The sequence below is a fragment of the Centroberyx affinis genome, unplaced genomic scaffold, assembly GCF_046629955.1.
Source record: "Centroberyx affinis isolate AG114_WGS23_722 - 3 ecotype Tasmania unplaced genomic scaffold, CSIRO-AGI_Caff_v1 ptg000297l_1, whole genome shotgun sequence".
Classification (NCBI taxonomy): Eukaryota; Metazoa; Chordata; class Actinopteri; order Beryciformes; family Berycidae; genus Centroberyx; species Centroberyx affinis.
In genome coordinates, this window is record NW_027278975.1 from 648,556 (window position 1) to 667,943 (window position 19,388).

The window sequence follows — 19,388 nt, forward strand, 5'->3', positions numbered from 1 at the left end:
TTTAAGATACTGTCAGCTTGTTAGCCAACTAACCATAGTAGCCTATCTAGTCAGCTTATTATCACTGTCTTGCTAACATCTGATTTGCACAATAGCGTATGTTACATCTCTAGTAGCTAGTAGTGGCTACTAGCTGCATGTTAACATTATGCTTTGCTATGTTAGCTTGCTGACTACTGACAATGGGATAAGCTGACTCTTCTCAAGCTACAACTATAAACAAGACAGTTTGTTACAGTTATTTACCTAAATTTGTAAACAAGTCTTATCAGACCATTTACTTTTATCTATTATGTGTGGATCTGCTGAAGGGATTCAAATTTCGACATGTTTTGTATTCATTTGTGTCTCTCAGTCTTAGTCATGAGGCCATACAGTCATCAGCTATTTTTACTATTCGTCTCAGCACTGTACCCACACACTGCACTGATACGTCATAAATGATCATATCAGGAGAACACCAACATCTGCTCTCTCCTGTCAGCAGATGACTCAGTCAGCTGCTCTTGTTCATTCCTGTATTCTGATTTAGAGAACAGACACTGCAAAATTACAACCGTTTATCTTCGCCATGATGTTCTCAGGTAGTCAGCATTAGTCAGAACTACAGTTATATCAAAATAGACTATAATTGCTATGATGTAATGACAAAAGAAAGAGTAACTTCCTGGTAGATAAAGCGACTGTAGCATGGTGCAACTGATCGAAATGACTGATGGAGCACATGTTAGCTATGAACGGGACTATGTAGGCTACAGGGGGTCAATCAGAATGCATTCATTGACCAATGAGCACTGAATATTCAACAAATCTGTATAATAATCAATGGTGATAATAAAAGTAATAATTAAATAAGTCTGATGTTTATAGCGCTGCTATAAATTCTGGGCTCTCCACCGTCTCTCTCTGATGGGCCCCACAGTGCCCCGTTTTCCCCCACTAGCAGCACCCCTGACTAATGAACACAAGTTTTCAGTATTTTCTTGTCTTTCTTGCCTCTATTTGAGTGCTAAGTTTGTTACTGCCACAGAGACCGTGTCAAAGAGGATGCATGCTTTCTACGTACAAGTTTTTGTAAAACATTGTGATTCTGTCTGTACTCAGTGGAATCATTAGGCCTACACTGAAAGTTTATATAGACTTATATGTATGACAAGATATGCCTTATGACATTTTGGGGGAAAAAACAGCAATTGGATGTTAATTTATTACAGACTACTCCTCAATTATATCCCTTTCACTTTGGTACTTTGTACTACAGAAAAAAAAAAAGTCCTTACGGTTCGGGTTTTATTTTGAAAGCTGAGACCGGAAGTTGTATTTTTTTCCTTCTGTCTGACTTGACTCATGGTAGATTTTATTTTCAGTGGTTAACCATACAGGTGCGCCCGGACCTTTGTGCGTAATTTTGGACCAGCTGGGAAATGCGTGATCACTGTGTGAATGCATGACATTTGGCAGTATAGAGGAAAATACGCGTGTACAGCGGGATGGCTCTGCACCTCACACACTAGGAAGATTGTAACTGGGGCATGCATTCACTTTAACACAGCGGACTAACAAGCCGAATAACACTGGTGTAGTCTGTGGCAGATACATGGGAATAAAACGACGGTGTTGATCTTCTGCAATAACACTGCATCTAACAGACTCCTGGATCTGTAAGAGGTGGGTTTTGGAAAAAAAAAAAAGATTTCAGTTTTGAGGATTGGGGAAAATGCAGAAATCAGTGATGTGAATGCCTACCTGGCTTTCGAGATTTGCACCTCGTTTTTTTTTTTCTTTTGGAATATGATTCTCGGCCGGAGCCTGGGACATGCTGCCTTTACCTGACAGATCTGTGGCACCACAACCGCAGCCTACAGGTCTGTATGCCCATAATCAATACAGGCTTCTTGTACATGCCATGGAGAAAACATTCAATGTGTTTATTAAGGTGAAAGGCTATTCATCAATCATAGAGACAACAAATAGAATATCCCTTCCTTTGTATTCAGTATTCCTGAAATGCTGGCTATGTGAATAATATCTGGGTGATCTCCTGTCTACCAGGACTGTAATATTATCTGGCTGTTTATGTCCACTGCTCTGTCCCCTTCATACAAATCGCATGGCAATTACTGTTATTTTGCTGCTGAAACGGCACACTGGCTGATACCATTTTTTATCACAGCTACTTGGTGTCACCACACTTAAAGTAAACAGTACAATTGCCAAGAGGCATACTTATGGGATCATAGAACAACACTGGTGGTTGGGGTTGTGTTTTGTTATTTTCTCCTCTGGAATAGAGGCACACTGTACTTCATGGGATTTCTGTTCAGCAATAACTCATGGGACACATCACAGCATTTCCTGACCAGAGTGTTTTGTTATGTGCTCCTCTCATGTTTTGTTTAGAGAGAGTACCCAGTGTACCTGCTGCTTATCTGCTGTGGTTTGCTGTGGAGGTCTGAGGCTGCTACAGCTGCAAATCTCATCATCATCATCAACATCATCTGCCACTTCAGACACAACGAGCCACAAGAGGACAGAGGCTGCTTTTGGCTGATCAAAGAGCCGGCAGTCAGAAAGTACCTGTAGACGATGACTCCAGCAGAGCTGCTGGCCTGAAGCAGCAGCACACGACTGAGGACTGCTAACTGATTGCTGATTCAAGCTTTTATGGTTGGCGTCGTTGGAAATGTTTCAGTGTGTCAGTTGACTGACTGGGTCGTAGTGCTGCTCTAGCCCGGGACGTAGCCAACAGCTGAACCGCAGGAGGGAGATGGCTCGTCCGGGCTCTGGGGTGCTGGTGTCGGTCAACGGGCTGGGCTACCCCCCCCAGAACCTGGCCAGGGTGGTGGTCTGGGAGTGGCTGAATGAACACGGCCGCTGGAGGCCCTACAGCGCGGCCGTTTGCCACCATATTGAGAACGTACTGAAGGGGGATGCCCGGGGAACCGTGGTTCTGGGCCAGGTGGATGCCCAGCTCGCTCCTTATATCATCGACCTGCAGTCCATGCACCAGTTCAGACAGGACACAGGTAAGAGACGCAGCAGTTTCCTATAGTTCACCATCTGTGTTCACAATACTTTGGTTGGGATGCATTTCTTGCCTGTGGGAATGTCAAGGAAAGAATGCATTATGATAATGGATATATACACAACAGTCATAAATTGTGAAATATGTAAACAAGGGAAACGTGTTTAGCTGTCATAACTTAAACAGTACCATACTGCATCTCCCAGGGCGTCCAATTAAAACAGAGCAGCCCTTTATGTGGTTGCTACACAAATCTTATTTAACTTCCAAAGGAATAAGTGAGAACATGTCTAATCTAGCTTGGGACTTACGTCAATGAGCCACAGGTTGAGCTGAGAGGCGTTGCTACAACAGGAGACAAAGCACTCAGAGGACTGACTGTGCTTACAGATGAAAAACAAGTGTAGCAGCAGTTTAATCATTCAGGAGTGTCTTTATGCTGCTGCTGGAATGCCACGACCTTGCCAAAGGTCGCCATGTTGGAGGGGCTGTGCATTTATCAAGCAAATGAGTGCTGTAGGTTAGTCAAATGCTCCTCACTCTTCTCAGCTTATTGTATTCATGAAAAGTATTATTCATCAAATTGTTAGGATGGGAATGATAATTGTGGCTGATATTTAGTTATGATGCATTTTTATATTATGCAGGATCCCACTCCTAATTTCTGTAACATTACTTCCATTTATGTCATTTATCATGCGTAACAACAACACTTCACTTCATAGGATGGAGAAGATATGCAGTAAATGGAAAATCATGTTATACTTTAGATATTCAATGAACTTCCCAACACATTGAATAATAATAATCAAAAAGCTGTGGGCCAAGTTTAGTCTTCAGTCTTCAGTTAGGCTTCAGTTTGCTGTTTTCTCGGGTCCTGTAGCACAGTGGGAAGAGCATGGCACTAACAGTACCGTGGTTAGGGGATTGGATCCAACTGGGCCACCCATGCTAACAATGAACGCTCTCATAAAAATGTCCACCACATTGTATATGTTTGTTTAGAGTGGAGTCCACCTGGTGCAGCCGTTGTTTGTTTGAGTCTAATTCTCTCCCATGACAGCTAGCTTCTTAAATATGACCAGATGTTTTTGCCTTACTTCACCAAAGCTCAACAGTCGCTCTCTGTCTCTCTCTCACTGTGCACTGAGCATGGATGTACCTTCCTGCTGTCCCAGTGTTTGAAGGAAAGATGTGGGGGAGGGTTTAGACATCTGTTAGAGCCAGCCTTGGACAAATCTCAGCTGCCTGAATTATTCTTCACGTCTCATTCAGCTACACAACTAATACATCACTGTGCTAGAGTAATTTATAAATCAAGTGACTGATTAACCTTTTGTTGTGTTAGATCCTCCAGGCTCTCCAGGGACAGGGCATGTCTACTGTGAAAAACAGTGTTTCATCACCTTATCCAGCGGGTGAAGGATGAACAGCAACCTTCTCACTTTGCTATGATTCAGAGTTAACTTAATGCCTTAATTTAAAGGCATTAGAAAACATCAAAGAGTCACAAGACACATATGGGATATAGCTGGCCTCACTGCGCATAGATTTGTGTTACATCACCTTTCATTACTTTTTAATGGGTCGTTTACCATGCATTTACATTCGTGCATTTTGTTGACACTTGTATTCAGACTTGTACTAAGTGTAGCATTAAAACAAGCTTACATTCTTAAAGGGCCTTGTAGCAACTGATAATATAATAACTGCCTGATAATGTAACAACGGCATGATAATGTAATAACTGCCCAATGATGTAATAACTTGTACAAATGTAATGAAATGTTCCTCAAAATGGGTTGAAAATGTAATAAAAACTGTTAATATAATAAATAGTCAGATAATGTAATAACATCACATTATTACATTAACCGGCAAGTATTGCTTCATAATCAGTAAACATTTTTAACTGATGATGTATCAGTAATAATTACTGAAGTTATTACATTATTAGTGAATATTATTATTGCATCACTAGTAAATATACTGTAATATTATAATATAATAATTGTTATGACATTATCCAGGAATTTATTACATGAACAGGTTTTATTAAGTTTTTGACCCATTAAGTGGGACAATTTGTTACATTTTGACAGGTTATTACATTATCAGGCAGTCAGCTGCTACAGGCCTATAGAAGCAGCCAGAAGTAGTGAAAACACCTGCGTCTAGACAACAGAAGTAACACATATTCCTGGGTCCCTGGAGTATTCATGTATAATAGAGAAGTGCTAGGTAAAGAAACAAGGCTGTTGGGTCCCTTACAGAAAGTAGATACAGAATGATAGCCCTTTATATATTGACTCTGTTTTCCTGTCTCCCACCAGCCCTTTATGGTGAAAATGTTTTGTTCCAGATTGAATACAGGGGCGGCAGTGTCTTTGCATGGCTGTCAGTTGGGCTGCAGCATAAGGAGCTGCCTGGCTTGATTTCTCCCGTTCCTGTCGTCATCTCCCCCCTCTGATGGAACATAACACAGAGCAGCACATGTGTCTGGGGTTGACTGGCTGTGAGATGAGCCACTGAGCCGTTTGTCAGCCATTACCACGGCGCTGGGGCTAGGCCTGACGTTTATCGCTCCTCATTGTGCCGTTCGGTGTGTTACCTTCCCCCTCGGCTGGGATAAAACTGTCACAACAGGGCCTGACGAACGGCAGCCCGGACACCTGCTGTCTCTCCTCCTCCTCCTTTTTCCTCCTCCGCAGGCTTTGTTCCTGTCCCCAAAACGCGGGCGAGCCTCAGCCAGGCCACAGGCATCGATCCGAGCTCCCGCAAGGCCGAGCTCCCAGGCAGCCGTGATGTTGCTGCATCGCCGCTCGCATCAAGGGCCTTAGCGAGTTCTGTTTAATGTGGATTGTGATGCATCTGTTTCGCAGTGGATGTTTGCTATTTGTAGGACAGCTGGTCAACCACAACCACTTGCTCTGCTGCAGGCTTATGGAGTGTCCCTTTGGGGAAACCCCATTTTGTCTCCGAGCCAGTGACCTCGTCCTCTGAGGCTGTGCGTTGGCAAGAGATGGAAAGAGAGAGTGGTGCTGCGCTTGAGTATGCTTGGTGTCCCCTGTCTGTGTGTGTGTGTGTGTGTGTGTGCGCGCGCGTTTGCCCTTGTGTCTGTGCATGTGTGTGAGCTTGCATATGTGTGTGTGTGAAGGTGCACTCTGCCAGCTGTGGTAGCTGTGGTGTTTGTGTCCTCTCCCTGCAGGCATTGTGGGAGTGCCATGCTCTCCTGTGGGTTTGGGAGGAGCTCCCGTGGGTGGGAACCAGGCCCAAACAGAGCAGGGCCACTCTGACTAATGAGACAGCGGCTCTAGTTTAACTCCACAGCTCCCTCTAATCAGTGCATCATGACGACAACACACGCACCACAGCCCATGCAGCGGGGCCCTTCTCTGTGGAAAGTAGCCCAGACACATCTGTGTTTTGTTGCCATTCAAAACACAGGCCACCGAGTTCATCTCAACACAGCTTCTGGTGAAGAATACTAGTCTGAGATAAGAACTGAATCTGGTGTGGAGGTGCTTTATGTGTGTGTGAGTGAAGGCTTAGAGGTATATATAGTGTGGATGAATATCTGGCTACAGACAGAGGAAGGATTGGCTCCTGGCCAAGGAGGATCGATCCATTATCCTCCCCAGAGGGGTGTTTGAACCTCTAAACACTGCTGTGGACTGATCCCCTTTCACTCCGCCCACTCCCATAGCAAAACGCATGGGCTTATCTGCCATCTCCATCATACACCAACACTTGCGGCCTGTCTGATGGATTTCACACTGCAGCTATTGCTTCTGCTTCCTGGCTTTTCAGTGTTTACCTCTTCCACAGTGTCCCGATGATGGAGAGGGTCCACACAGCATAAAGGCTAGTAAGAGCTGCACACTCATGAAAGATTGCTAAATCACTGTTGCGCATGCTGCTGAACATCAGCACCATTCAAAGCTGAAACATTTTTCTGAAACGGTTATGACAGATTCTGTTCAACATGGATAAATCCCTTATTATTTATTAGAGCAATATTAGAGCAATTTGCTTTACAGTAGTAAAGTAGTTTATAGTAGTCATTGAAGCAGGCTGTAACAGATACAATACACACAGACACTTGAAACCAAGGAGCCAGCATGTACGGTTGAGTGTCATTGAGTGTCAGAGTCTGTGCTGCATCTCTTCCCCTATAGAGTTGTAAGGGCCATTAGATTTGCTGGGGCGCTCAGTGCTGTGAAGGGCCGGTGTGACTGCAGAGATAAACTCTATCAGCTGCTGTTGGCCGCTGTGTTGCCAGAGCAGTGCTTTGTTTCTCCTCTGTTTGTTTTGGTTGTACAGACGTGAGAACATCCTCTCCTCTGGCCTGCTGAAAGACCCTTTATGACTAATTACGGCCTCAAGTCTGTTTCGTGTTTAGTTGACAAACAGCAGTAGCGGTGGTTGTGGTCTGGATGCTGCCTGTAACTTGCTGAATGTGTATAGTGCTGCAGATATGTTGGGGGAGTGCAGTGCAGGTGTTTATTGTATATACGTAGTAAGTGTGTGTGGGAACTGTTTTGGTGGTCTGTGGGAGGAAGCTCTAGAAAGGATTCCCGCTATGTACGTGCAAAAGTTCAGGTACACATGGGTACACATCCAACCTGTGAAATCCCACTTGCGTCAGAACAGAATAGAAAAGGTATCGCTTCATTCTGATAGGCACTGTTGACTCTCAACAGTGTATCAGCTGACTGTCAACAAGAATTGTTTCAACAGACTATCTGCTAGGTACTTTCAGTTGACTATCAACAAATGTTCAACAAACTATGCAATTTATAAGTTGATTGTCAAGTCCACCTGCTCAAATTACTATCTTACAAATTACTGTTGGTAGACTGTCTACAGCTTCATTAAGGTTAAGTTTATGCACATAAAAGAGATGGATTAGGGTTAAGGTTAGGCACATAAAAGAACTTGGTTAGGATTCGGTTTAGGTTTAAGTAAATAAAAATAAAAAATAAAAATAAAATTTAAGTTAATAAAAAACATGTTTAGTTAGGGTTATAAGACAGTAAGGCTATTGACTCCTAAAACAATTCCATGTAGGAATGTGTTTCTTTCTAGCTGATAGTCAGCAAATACTCAGTTGAAGAAGTGTGTTGATTAGCACTTGAGATGCCCCTTACAGTCTACTGGTTGTTGGTCAAATACAGGTTGCTTGTCTATTGAGACAAATCTTGTTGACAGTCAACTGACATGTTGTTGAGAGTGAATGGTGGGCTATCAGAATGAAGTGTTACCATAGAAACACCTAAACATCTAACTACTATGTACAAATATGCATATTTTTTTTATATACATATGCATATTTGTACATAGTAGTTAGATGTTTAGGTTTACCTCTGTCCTTTTTGTTGTCCTTGTTTTTAGCTGTATATTTATTGTGTGTAAGTACATTGTGAGCAACTGAAAAACCAGAGTCAAATTCCTTGTATGTGTACATACTTTGCCAATAAAGCTGATTCTGATTCTGATTCTGAAAGAGCTAAGAGTGGAGCTACAAGGCTCTAAACTACATTTGAAATAGAAACTTAGATTCTTAGCGGTGTCTGTACATGTGTGGCAGCAAATAGGAAAAATATGTGCCATTACCATTGCTATGCTTCATCAAAACCAAACTGCTTTGGCTGACACACTGGGATTATGTAGCACTGTATGGGTTTTGTATATGGGTCACATCCAGACCGCAGCCACTGTCATGTCAGCTACAGAAAAACCAGACGTGACACAACGACCAACTTCCCTTTCCCTTCAAGCTTTTCATAAGTAGCATAATTAGTCAGAGGGGGGGCTTTAGCTGAGTCAAAGGGGCCCTTCGCCGAGCCCCCGCTAAGGTGCCACTGCATTCAAAGGACCATTATAGCCGCAGCTGGCCGAATTCCACCTGGACGTCGGCAGGAAAAGGGATTGGAGCAGCGGTGTGGAGAGAGGAGGGAGGGCTGACAGAGGTGAAGAGAGAACAGGAACAGAGGGAGAGGTGGAGCGTTTTCTTGATGGAAGGTGACAGTCAGGGAGGAGGGAGGGGGTTCTTACGGTACAGACACACTGAGAGCCTGAGCTGTGCACATTCCCCTGCTCTTTCACACTCTCCACTCACACACATACAATTTCCTTTCCTCTTCTCTCGTTGCGGTGCTGTCTCTTTTTTTTGTAAGAATTCAGCAACAAAGTGGCATGTTTCTTTTATGTCTTTGCTATATCTAAATTAGCTGCACATGTCAAATGTTTCAGTTCGAGACTCTGACTCTCTCTTAGTCAGTGTCCAGTCAGGCTAGTGACCCTGTTCCCAGGGCGGTGGTGCTTTGCTCTAGATCCTTACTGCATTATAGTGATGAGCAGGCCGGGCAGCTTCTGGCAGCCTCTGGCATGGGTAGCAGGGGCATCTCTCCCCATCTCCTTTTAGCTTATAATCCAGTGAGTCACCACTTTTAACTTCGAAAGTAGATATCTCTCTCTTTCATCGAGCAAGCGGCTTTAAAGCTGCTCCCTGCACTGCTTGCTTATCAGGGATGGTCTGGGAGGTCACTCAGATCAGAGGCTGTCTGCTGCCTCGGCCCGTCAGACTGCTGTAGGAATAGGAATGAGGCATGAGATCCCGTCTGTCTTCTTGTAAACGGCTCTCCATCTCCTAGTTACAGTTATTACCAGACCTCTCCTTGTTGTCGAGATGCCTCTTACTATCTAGTGTGGACAATATAGGCCTCAAATCAATTATTGCTCTCATCTTTTCAGTCAAGAGCCCTAGGGTTTTCTTTGCAGACCTGAGGAACCTTGTTTTTGAACGTGTAGAACAGTAAGCTTGTCAATTATACATAATGACCACTGCCTCCCACTAACTTGATTTAACTGAGAAAATCTGTTTATTCATAAAAATGTCACTGTCGCTTGAATCAACAGAGCGGTTACAAAATTTGATTGATGAGGTGAATATATGAATCCAGCTGTTCCATGGAAAGAGCTGACTTTACATGACTTTATAGCTTGCCGGCTCTATACTATACAAACCAGATGTTAGGTAGCAGTCATGTTGAAAAGGGACAGAGTGTTCCTGTCTTAGCAAATGGGGTGCCTTTGATCTACAAGAGCCTGTGGTCTAACATTTGCAGAAAGCATCGTTTGACTGAGACCAGAGCTGTACTGAAGGAACTCTGGCTGCGCGCGGTTGCTGCAAGCCAAGCTTTGAGCTCCCTTGATCACTCTCAGTGTAGATCACAGTGCGGGGCTTTTTGTTTTGGTCTCAGCATTTTCTTTCATTTTCCAAAAATGCACTCTTAGCCCTCTTCAGTGTGCAACGGCAGCATGACAAATCTCTAAAGCCGATCCAGGGATGGCTTTTACTCTAAAGCATCTTAGTGATAAGACAGTCATCATTGTTCCAGTGTAAGCTACTGTAATGGACAAAGAAGATCTTCATAAGATCTGAACACAGTCTGTCACAGACGCAGTAGTCATATCCCCGCCGCTGTGTCAGGCCTTTACTCAAACACTCTCTGTGAACAGCGAAGACTCTTGCTGCAGATTCTGTTCAGTACACGATCTTAACAGTTTGTACCACCATACTTCACACCACAGCATGAAGCATGTGAGAAAATATCAATATGTTAATACATTTCCATATACTAAATTCAGATCATACTGTGCAAACACCGTGTTCCTGTGTTGTTGATTTTACTATAACTCATGTCACACAGCATAATGGGTAGTTTTTTACTTTTTTCTGGTTAGTATCTTTCCAATCTCTACTTAATCCAACCCAGGAAATAGCAGCATTCTAATGAATGAATGGAAAAAGTATCCATTTTAATGTCAGTACATGGCTTACTGCTCTGCAGGTACTGCACAGTTTTCACACATGCCAACTGCACTACAGTCAGCGGTCCCATACTAAATGCGACTGTAGTGCCGATAGCATTGCAGCAATAGGCAGGACATGTGCTAATGCTCTTGGATGGTTGCAGATGGGCGATGTTGCTCTGTTCTCAAAATGAACAGACTTCTCATGTCGAGTTGCTAGCAATCTGAATGCACGGTCACAGGCTGTCCCGGAGCAATGAAAATGAGAGGAGGAATTACCGTGACAAGGCGGGGGACGAGCACACACACACACACACACACATTCCCACACTCTCCTCCTCCCCACACATAGGACAACAATCACTTATTTTGATTGTTTGCAGCCCGGGCGCTCAGCAGAATATCAATGTGGGTCTCTCTCCCTTCCCCTCTCCTTCTTTCACTCTGTCACCTGTAAGTGCTTCTAAATCGTGGTTCTTGGTGAGAGTCCAAGTCCTGTGACTGGTCAGCATGAGGAACATCCTGCAGCAGTCTGTGAGGTGAATAATATTTACCAGGTGCTCTTTCCAGAACCCCCCACCCCACCACCCCCCTCACCTCGATGCTCTCACCCCTCAATGGAGCAGCTCACACCTTCACTTTCCAGACATCTCATTAATAATGACAGCTTGCATACTCTTTAAGGATTTATATCACTGGCGCCTCAAGGTGAATTTTCATCAGACTCAGGAATGGCAATTGCCTCTACTCTGTTCTGTCCCTCGCATGGATGCCTTTTAGTCAGGGCGACATTTGTCAATATGAAAGGGAATGAAAGTCACTACAACGATGTCTTTCTGGTTGAAAAGTATGTTCTTCAAGGCGGATAGTGTATTAGTTAACATGGAGGCCGGAACCGATGAATCAAGAAAATAAATGTCGCACACTCAGTATTACCAGCGCTTTTGCTATTTTGATTATGAAGCTCGCTCTGTGATAAAACGAGTAAGAGTGCAAAATAAATTGAATTTCAAAGTTGACCCTCATCTGTTAAAGAATAATTAAGCCTTCCCAGATAATCATAAATGATTTATTTATGCTGGTTCCATATAAATTATGTACATTTCTTGCAGCTATTACAGCCTCCACAGCATTAAATCATCTGCCTACACTGATACTACAGTACACTGTAAACATTTCATTATGATATGATACCAGAGTCTACCTACAGTACACAGTTTACCATAACAACATCATTCATATTTCAGCTCCTCCTGTTCCCATCCCTTCCTTTTTACCCCAATAGGACTGACATTGAGGCTGACTTGTGAAAAGTGCTGAGACTGTTGGGCCATTTTTGGATTTGTGAAACAAGTTTCTCTACAGCCTTTGACCCCCATCTCTATGTGCCACTGTTATACCTCTCCAGGCTTTGATAAAGCCCTCCAGACTTGTGTTCAGGCTTCAGGCTCGATGAAGGCTTTGAGCGCTCCAACAGCAACTTTCCAATGAGGACATGACCCCGATTTTATTCCCGCCTCTGACATTTAGCCTCGACAAGCACGAGTTGGTTCCCAAGAGAGCTGGCTGAGACTCCTCTGTTCCTCTTAACAGACAGTAAGAAGACCAGGTTCAGGCTATTTATTATTTGTCCTGGCTGGGGTATGTACATCATACGAATACGTCCGTAAGAATAACTGAGGGAAAATGAGCTATTAATGCTGAATAAATTTATATCTCTCCATTAATATTGTAGTATGGACGCAGAGAAAATGTGATTACGGTTGTGATTCCGCAGGGAAAAGGTCTGGGTCTAATAATATAAACTCCCTGGGAAACTCTAGTTTTCTTACTACTGTGTTTGGTAAAATCCACTATATGTGTGATACATTCCCCTACCTGCTGTGTGGTCCGATGCCTTCTGACCTCCTGCACACCATGTCCATTTTACTGTTGATCAAATCTGACCAGAGGAGGCTGACACAGTGATACTTTGCTTTTATGTAGCCAGACGTTTCCTCTGATAAGGCCTGAGTGCATCTGACAGCCATGAAGTGGGTTATAAAAGCCTGTCTCAGCATACTCATTCACTGCATGCTATCCTCTACCAGTCAAACTCCCCTTATTTGTAAACTGGAATAATCGGAGTTTTTTCCCTCGCCGTTTTCCCTTCCTATTTTTCTGTTTATTAGATGTGTGGCTCATTTCAGCCCAGCGCAGCCTGTAATAACTCTTCTTTAATGAGCCGTTCCACATACCTTGTGTGCATTATGAGTCATTTAGAAAAACAGTTGGTTGTGTGTATATGGAAAGGCGACACAACTTGTCTGGAGAAATGCCTTGTGACTGAAATGTTGACCACATAATAACAGATGTAGTGGCAATATGAGGAAACCATCTTCCTCTATTTAGATTATTTATATGATACGGTCAGTTTTTTTTATTGACCATGCAGCACACATGGAACTCCAGGGTCCTGATGATTGCACTGGGTGTGACTAACACTCCATCCAGTCATGTAGGAGTCTGTGTTTCATACAGCAGCACAGGTCATCTGATGGAGAGGTGAGCGAGCTGTCCCTCAAAGTCTCCACTGACTTGGTACGCCTCTCAATCAGCTTTCTGCTGAGCCCGCCGAATGGCTGAAGGGCCGTACAGTCTCTCTTACCCGCGTGACGGCTGACATGAAATACCGCCTTGTCACAGATAAATACTGCGCATTTGTTGGGGGTGTGGGGTGTCTGTGTGTGTTTGTCACTCTCTCCTGTATTAAGTGGAGGGAGGAGAGACGCGGCCCGCTCAGACACAAGGTCAGCTGTCAGTGCGACAGCCTCTGACTGAGTCCATGCAGCACCGGCCGGCTCTGCAGCTCCAGATGGCGGGCAGACAGACCTGCAGGTCGTCCAACCCCCAGCAAGGTTACTGTACTAAACTCAAACTGAGAGCAAAACTAGGTGTTAAAAAGCGTTGTCATAAACTGAAATAATAATAATAATTAAAAAAAAAAAACTGAACTTGTCCACTTGTAAAACTACCCAAAATAAAATAGAAATATACGTGAAATGTTTTTAGTGTTTATCTTTTTGTTTATGTGCAGGGTAAAAAAAAAGAGTGAATTTTTGGTTATTTTTACTGAATGCTAACTACCCCCCAAAATAGGGTGCTATCCGGTAGATTGTTAGACCCTCGGGAGCACTTCTTGCTGTCAGAGGAAGCACCAGCGTTGCCAATGCCATCACTGTTTGCACAATATTTGGGAGAACGTTTTTCCCACAATTGGGATTATTTAGCGCTAAATAGCCTGACTTTTGCTCTTGCTGTTGAGTCTATGCTGCATTTTATTTGTGCAGCATGAAACCAAGTGGCCCCAACTTTGAATTGGTTAAGGATGTATTGAAAGATTAATGTCAATACATTTTAAAAAGAAAATACTAAAACTAGAGGTAAAACTAAACATTTGTGGAAAAAAATAAAATAAAACAAAAACAAAAAAAAAACTAAAACTACCAACCCTACACTGAAAACTAACTAAAACGAAACTGAAAATAAAAAATGGAAATAAAAACAAATGGATGCCGCCCTTATTGTGTCTTTGTTCTTTGTCTTTGAAGCACCCTGAGGAAGGCATCTTGCCGAAACGCGTTGGTGTTATTTTAATCTCTCTGTGCCCTCTAAACAAAGGCATTTTAGAAATACGCAGCACAAATCACAGTCGTGCCTGGACCTGGATTTTGGTGCTTTTCACATACCAGAAGTACAATTTTCCCATTTTCTACTGCAATATGTTGCATTAGTTGGCAGTACTGTCTTCAAATTGGACCGATGCCGAAGTGAGAGCGCTTCATAGCATCCAGGCATAAGAAGTAATTTGTTGGCAGCTGTCAAGGACGGCTAACAATGTGACATGTTGTAATAAAGTAACAAGCCTCTTTAGTTCACGGGGGATAAGCAGGCGAAAGTCCCAGATAATTAACAAATGTCATACCTTTTCAACAAAATGTTGAAAGATAAATAACCACCGTGTCAAAAGCGGCAACAACCGAATAAGCGGCTCCTATTTTCAATTCTGACAGTCTGCCGTGGGTGAAGTGGAGGGTGGGGGTGGGGGTGGGGTGGGGGTGTGGGGGGGGAGGGTTGACAAGACGGACCCACTGTCTTTGCTGGAAAAAGTTAACGCAGCAATATTTCTTATTCCATGTGTGAAAGTGACTTGTTTCTGCTAACAAGAAACCTGCTTTACTGTAACCCTGTCACTGTCCCGTGGCCCCGTGTCATGTGGAGTGGAGACGAAGGGTGTGTGTGTGTGTGTGTGTGTGTGTGTGTGTGTGTGTGTGTGTGTGTGTGTGTGTGTGTGTGTGTGTGTGTGTGTGTGTGTGTGGTAGCCAGGCCTGGAGCTGTGCCTCCCATTCCTGCCCTGTAGTGGCGTGACGGCACGGCACTGACACGCTAACGAGGTTCCTGCTGGACGTGATGAGGGGCTGCGGTGGTGTGAAGTGGAAGTGATCACACAAACACACACACACCACTTACACACATAGACTCACCACTTCTGATGTGCAAGCATACTCAAAAACAAACACACACACACACACTCACGTGCCTGATACTCGTACACTACACACACACACTGCACACACTGTGAGTCAGCGAGCATGCTTGGCAGAGCCGAGGCTCCGGTCACGACATCCACAAAGTCAGAAGGTTGTTTCAGGGTCTGTTGCATCACTGCAGCACAGGAGCTGGCAGGTGGAGAAGACTAACTTCATTTTCTCAAGGTTTTTTTTTTTTCTTTTTTCCTGCTCGGCCTTTTTTTTGTTACCACCGTAACTGCAAACTCTGCACAAGTTCATGGTAACTGGCCAGCTCCCCGGGCTGGGTGTGGGAGAGTCTGGAACGTTGATGGGGGCTGAGGATGGTTGCAGTGGGAGTTAAGCCACTTTTCCTCACCACTTTGTCTTGCTGGCAGCAAAACTGAATTAGTGGGGTCCGCTTTACTGCAGTGTTCACTTTCTCAGCTCGGGCAGGAGTGAGACATCCTCCTTTTATTATTCTTTGGCAGGGAACCTCTGCCCATCACATGCCTCCCCCAATAGCTGCTCCCTCCCTCCTTCCTTTCTACCCTCCCTACCTACCTACCTACCTTCACTCCCTCCTTCCTTCTGTCCATCCCCCTCCCTCCCTGCCTCCCCCCATCCCTTCTAGCCCCCTTCCCTCCCTCCTTCCTCCACTGCTTCCCTCCCCTTTTCCTTCCCTCATTGCCTCCCTGACTCTTTCTCTCCCTCCCTCCCTCTCTACCTCCTTCTGTCCATTCCCCTCCCTCTTTCCTATCTACTTTCCTATCTACTACCTCTCCTCCCTCTTTCCTTCCCTTCCTCCCACCTCCTTCCCTCCATCCTACCCCATCTTCCTTCCCCGCCTCCCTCCTTATCTTCTCCCCCCCTTCCTCCTCTCCTCCCTATCTACCTCCTCCCTTCCCTGCCTCCCAACCACCGGCACCTTCTCAGCTTTTGTTCATCCATCACGTTTGGCTACAAAGAGATGAGGGCGCTTAAGGGAATCCAAGTTGCTATTCAGTACTGTGGCTCATTATAAAGAACTGCATTCTGGGAAAGCGAAAGTGTCATCTTAGTATAGAAATGAGCTTTAATGTGTGATTTGGTGGGAGAGGAGCAGGGGAGCGGCGATATTGTTACGTATAATGCTGTTAAACCAGCTTAATACCAGACTGTCATCCTCATTATTATGGTCTCTGATCTCCGGGAATTCGTTAATGAGCAGATAATGCTCTTACAGATCCGAGAAGATCCTTCCAACTTTGATGTACAGGTATGACATCGCCTTTTGAACACGCAGGAGTTGTTACATCTAAAGCCTCAATAGTACACGCATAGAAATGAAATGTTCACTTCTTATCATATTCAACAGATCTTTTTGACCCAGATGTTTTATATGATTATGATGCATTTTTCATCCCCTCTACAGTATTCTGTCTCTTCATCATCTCTAATAGCCGGGTTGGGTTTATTGTTTGTGAAGGCCCTTTTCGGGAGATGAAAGTGAAATTTTCTTTCAAGCTGTGCTCTGGGGTTTATGGAAAACATCAAACGCACTTCAATTACTTTATTGCCCCATACTGTAGCGTTTATTAGAATATTCATCATGCGTTCACTATTCATATGTAAGAGATTATGAAGGCTATATGATAATAATTCATGCACTGAATAATCTTTTGTGCCTGCACTGATGTTCTGTTGCTCACAGCTCAATAGGCCTTTTGTTAGAACAAAAGGTGATGAACTGTAAAATGGGATGAAAAGCAGTTTCTACTGACAGCGAAACCAGAAACTTGCGTGCCAAATCATGTTTTTAGAAAGGCAGGCTGGTTATGGATACCTGTGTCTAGATATACTGTATAGTTGGGAAGCAGGACGCAGCCAAGAGTCAGTGGGTTTATAATACTAAGATGGTGTATTATAACTCATATCTCAAACTGTGACGTACTGGAGTATAGCTATATCTTTTGTAATCTCATTCCCACATCAGATGCTCTCTATACTAATTTTGGTGTACCCACTTTCCCTCAACCTGTCTCGTTTACTTCTACTTCAGTTACTGATGTCCTACATTTCCCAGAATGCCTTTCGACAACCCTCCAGAGAAGGAGGATTTCTGTGCTGTATACGTCTTGGTGGAGAGAGATCAACAGTGATAGTGTATTGAGTCTTTCCAGTCAAGAAACGGAGAGTGGAGAGAGAGCAATGCTGTCATGTCTGGTTGTTCAAATTACAAGAAAGACGTTGCAGAGCGTTCTATTTCACATGCTGATGACAGATTCACAAAGATGCGAACTGTGGCTGCATTGCATTATGGTCTATTGAGGCTAATGTCGGTGGAGAAATTGATATCTCTGCCTTTTCCCAGAAATGCAAGGTACATTGCAAATATATAGTTTTAGGGTGGATTTTTCCTTTAACTGCTAATAGGTCAATATCAGTGTTATGCAGGCTATTTTCCAAGACTAAAGTCACTATGAGACGTTATTCCTCTGGTGGGCATGACAATCCCCCTGACATCTACAGAACAAATTGAAAATGCCATGAAAGAAAGAAATTTAAATTCATGGGACGTCGTTCTTCTCATTGGGGTTTTTCTCTACATGTCTTTTCTGTGACAGAGGTCTGCCCGTTTGCCAGCAGAGACCGTAGATTAACTGGCTTTAAATACCTCTCAGGCAGCATTGAGCAGTCTGACGCTGAACCTGTTACTGGCCTTTCTCCTCCTGTAGTTAAAAGGAAAAGCACGGCACTATGTTTTAATAGGCTCAACGTGGCTCCGGGGAAATTGGAGAGGCTTGTCAATTATCAGGATACATTATGGAGCTTGATCCGGGCGCTTCCTGCCCGCCCGCTTCCCACAGCAGCGGCGTGGGGAAGAGCATTAACTACAAGGTGATGCGGGCCTTCATTCAATGACACAGATTTCCACTCTGTGTCCAAGAGTCGGAGCGTTGTGTGAGAGCAGCATGGGGGCCGCTGAGTGACAGAGTGGAAAATGTGAAGAATGGCTCAGTTAGACGGCGTTGGTGAGGAGCCAGGGGAGAGACGAGTGGGAAAGGGGAAAGCTGGCGTCAGCAGCCGGCGAGAGGAACGAGCGGAGGAGGAGTGCTCAGGGAAAGGAATAGTAGGAACGTTCGCATATGGGCAACCCCCCCCCCCCCCCCCCCTCCCCATCTCCCCCGAGGGACGGCTTCCATGACAACAAAACCCTTCCTCTGTGTTTCTGTGACAACAAAGCTCCGATGCATTTTTTTCAGGGCGCAGCCAGGTATTTCCTGCAGTAGGCACATCAGGTGTACGTCACCGACAGGCCAGAACGTTCCATTATGGCTGTTTGTGTAACGCTCCCCTGGGCGACCGCAGAGGTTGTCGGTGTAAAAGGGACACACACATCAATAACCTCAACGGACAGATTTAGATAGGATTTACTGCTCACTGTGTGGTGTGACGGGGTTTTACTCCAGACGAGGGCCAGCTAGGGAACATTTCATTTTGTTTAAACTGTGGATTCAGTTCCTGTGTTAAAGCCACAATTTCTTTCCTTCTTTTTGAACTTTGCAAGAGCCACTAATCCAGTGTTAAGATGGTGCTCTGTTTTAATCTGAGATACAAGACATATTAGAAAGTCCAAATGTTTAGCTGTTGCATGCATTTAGTCCATAGAAACGTTGAAAATCTTTTCACAGTGCTGAGCTAATGATATAAACATGTTTTGGGTATGAGAAACACTAGGCCTATGACAAAATATGACATAATTGAATTGTAAAGCGAGTCCTGTTTAGGTAAATAGGCAGAACATGGCATTAGCAGGTTAGGAATACAGCTCACATTCGGGCCATACATCCTGAAAATGCATGCAGTCACTGCAGGGTTAGACACTGTTAGACACATCAGATGAAAGCATCCACCTAAAGGCATAGGAACTACAAAGCAGCAGTCTGATGCCAGTCTGCCTCCACTCTCGGCAGCAGGCCTCTCTGAGGGCAGTCAAGGATGTTGCAACTTAATGT

The 19,388-nt window shown here is 44.2% G+C and overlaps 1 protein-coding gene across 2 annotated transcripts in view; it reads left to right on the plus strand.

Annotated features, from left to right (window-relative positions):
• The first annotated feature begins 1,432 nt into the window (after positions 1-1,432).
• Positions 1,433-19,388, plus strand: part of dtx1 (deltex 1, E3 ubiquitin ligase) — a 39,850-nt gene continuing 21,894 nt past the window's right edge. The window contains exons 1-2 of one of the 2 annotated variants that reach the window (XM_071515026.1): positions 1,433-1,865; positions 2,401-3,026. In XM_071515026.1, coding sequence (XP_071371127.1) covers positions 2,768-3,026 — 259 coding nt within the window. In that variant the 5' untranslated portion in view covers positions 1,433-1,865; positions 2,401-2,767. The remainder of the gene's footprint in view (positions 1,866-2,400; positions 3,027-19,388) is intronic. The other variant, XM_071515027.1, reaches the window with a different exon arrangement.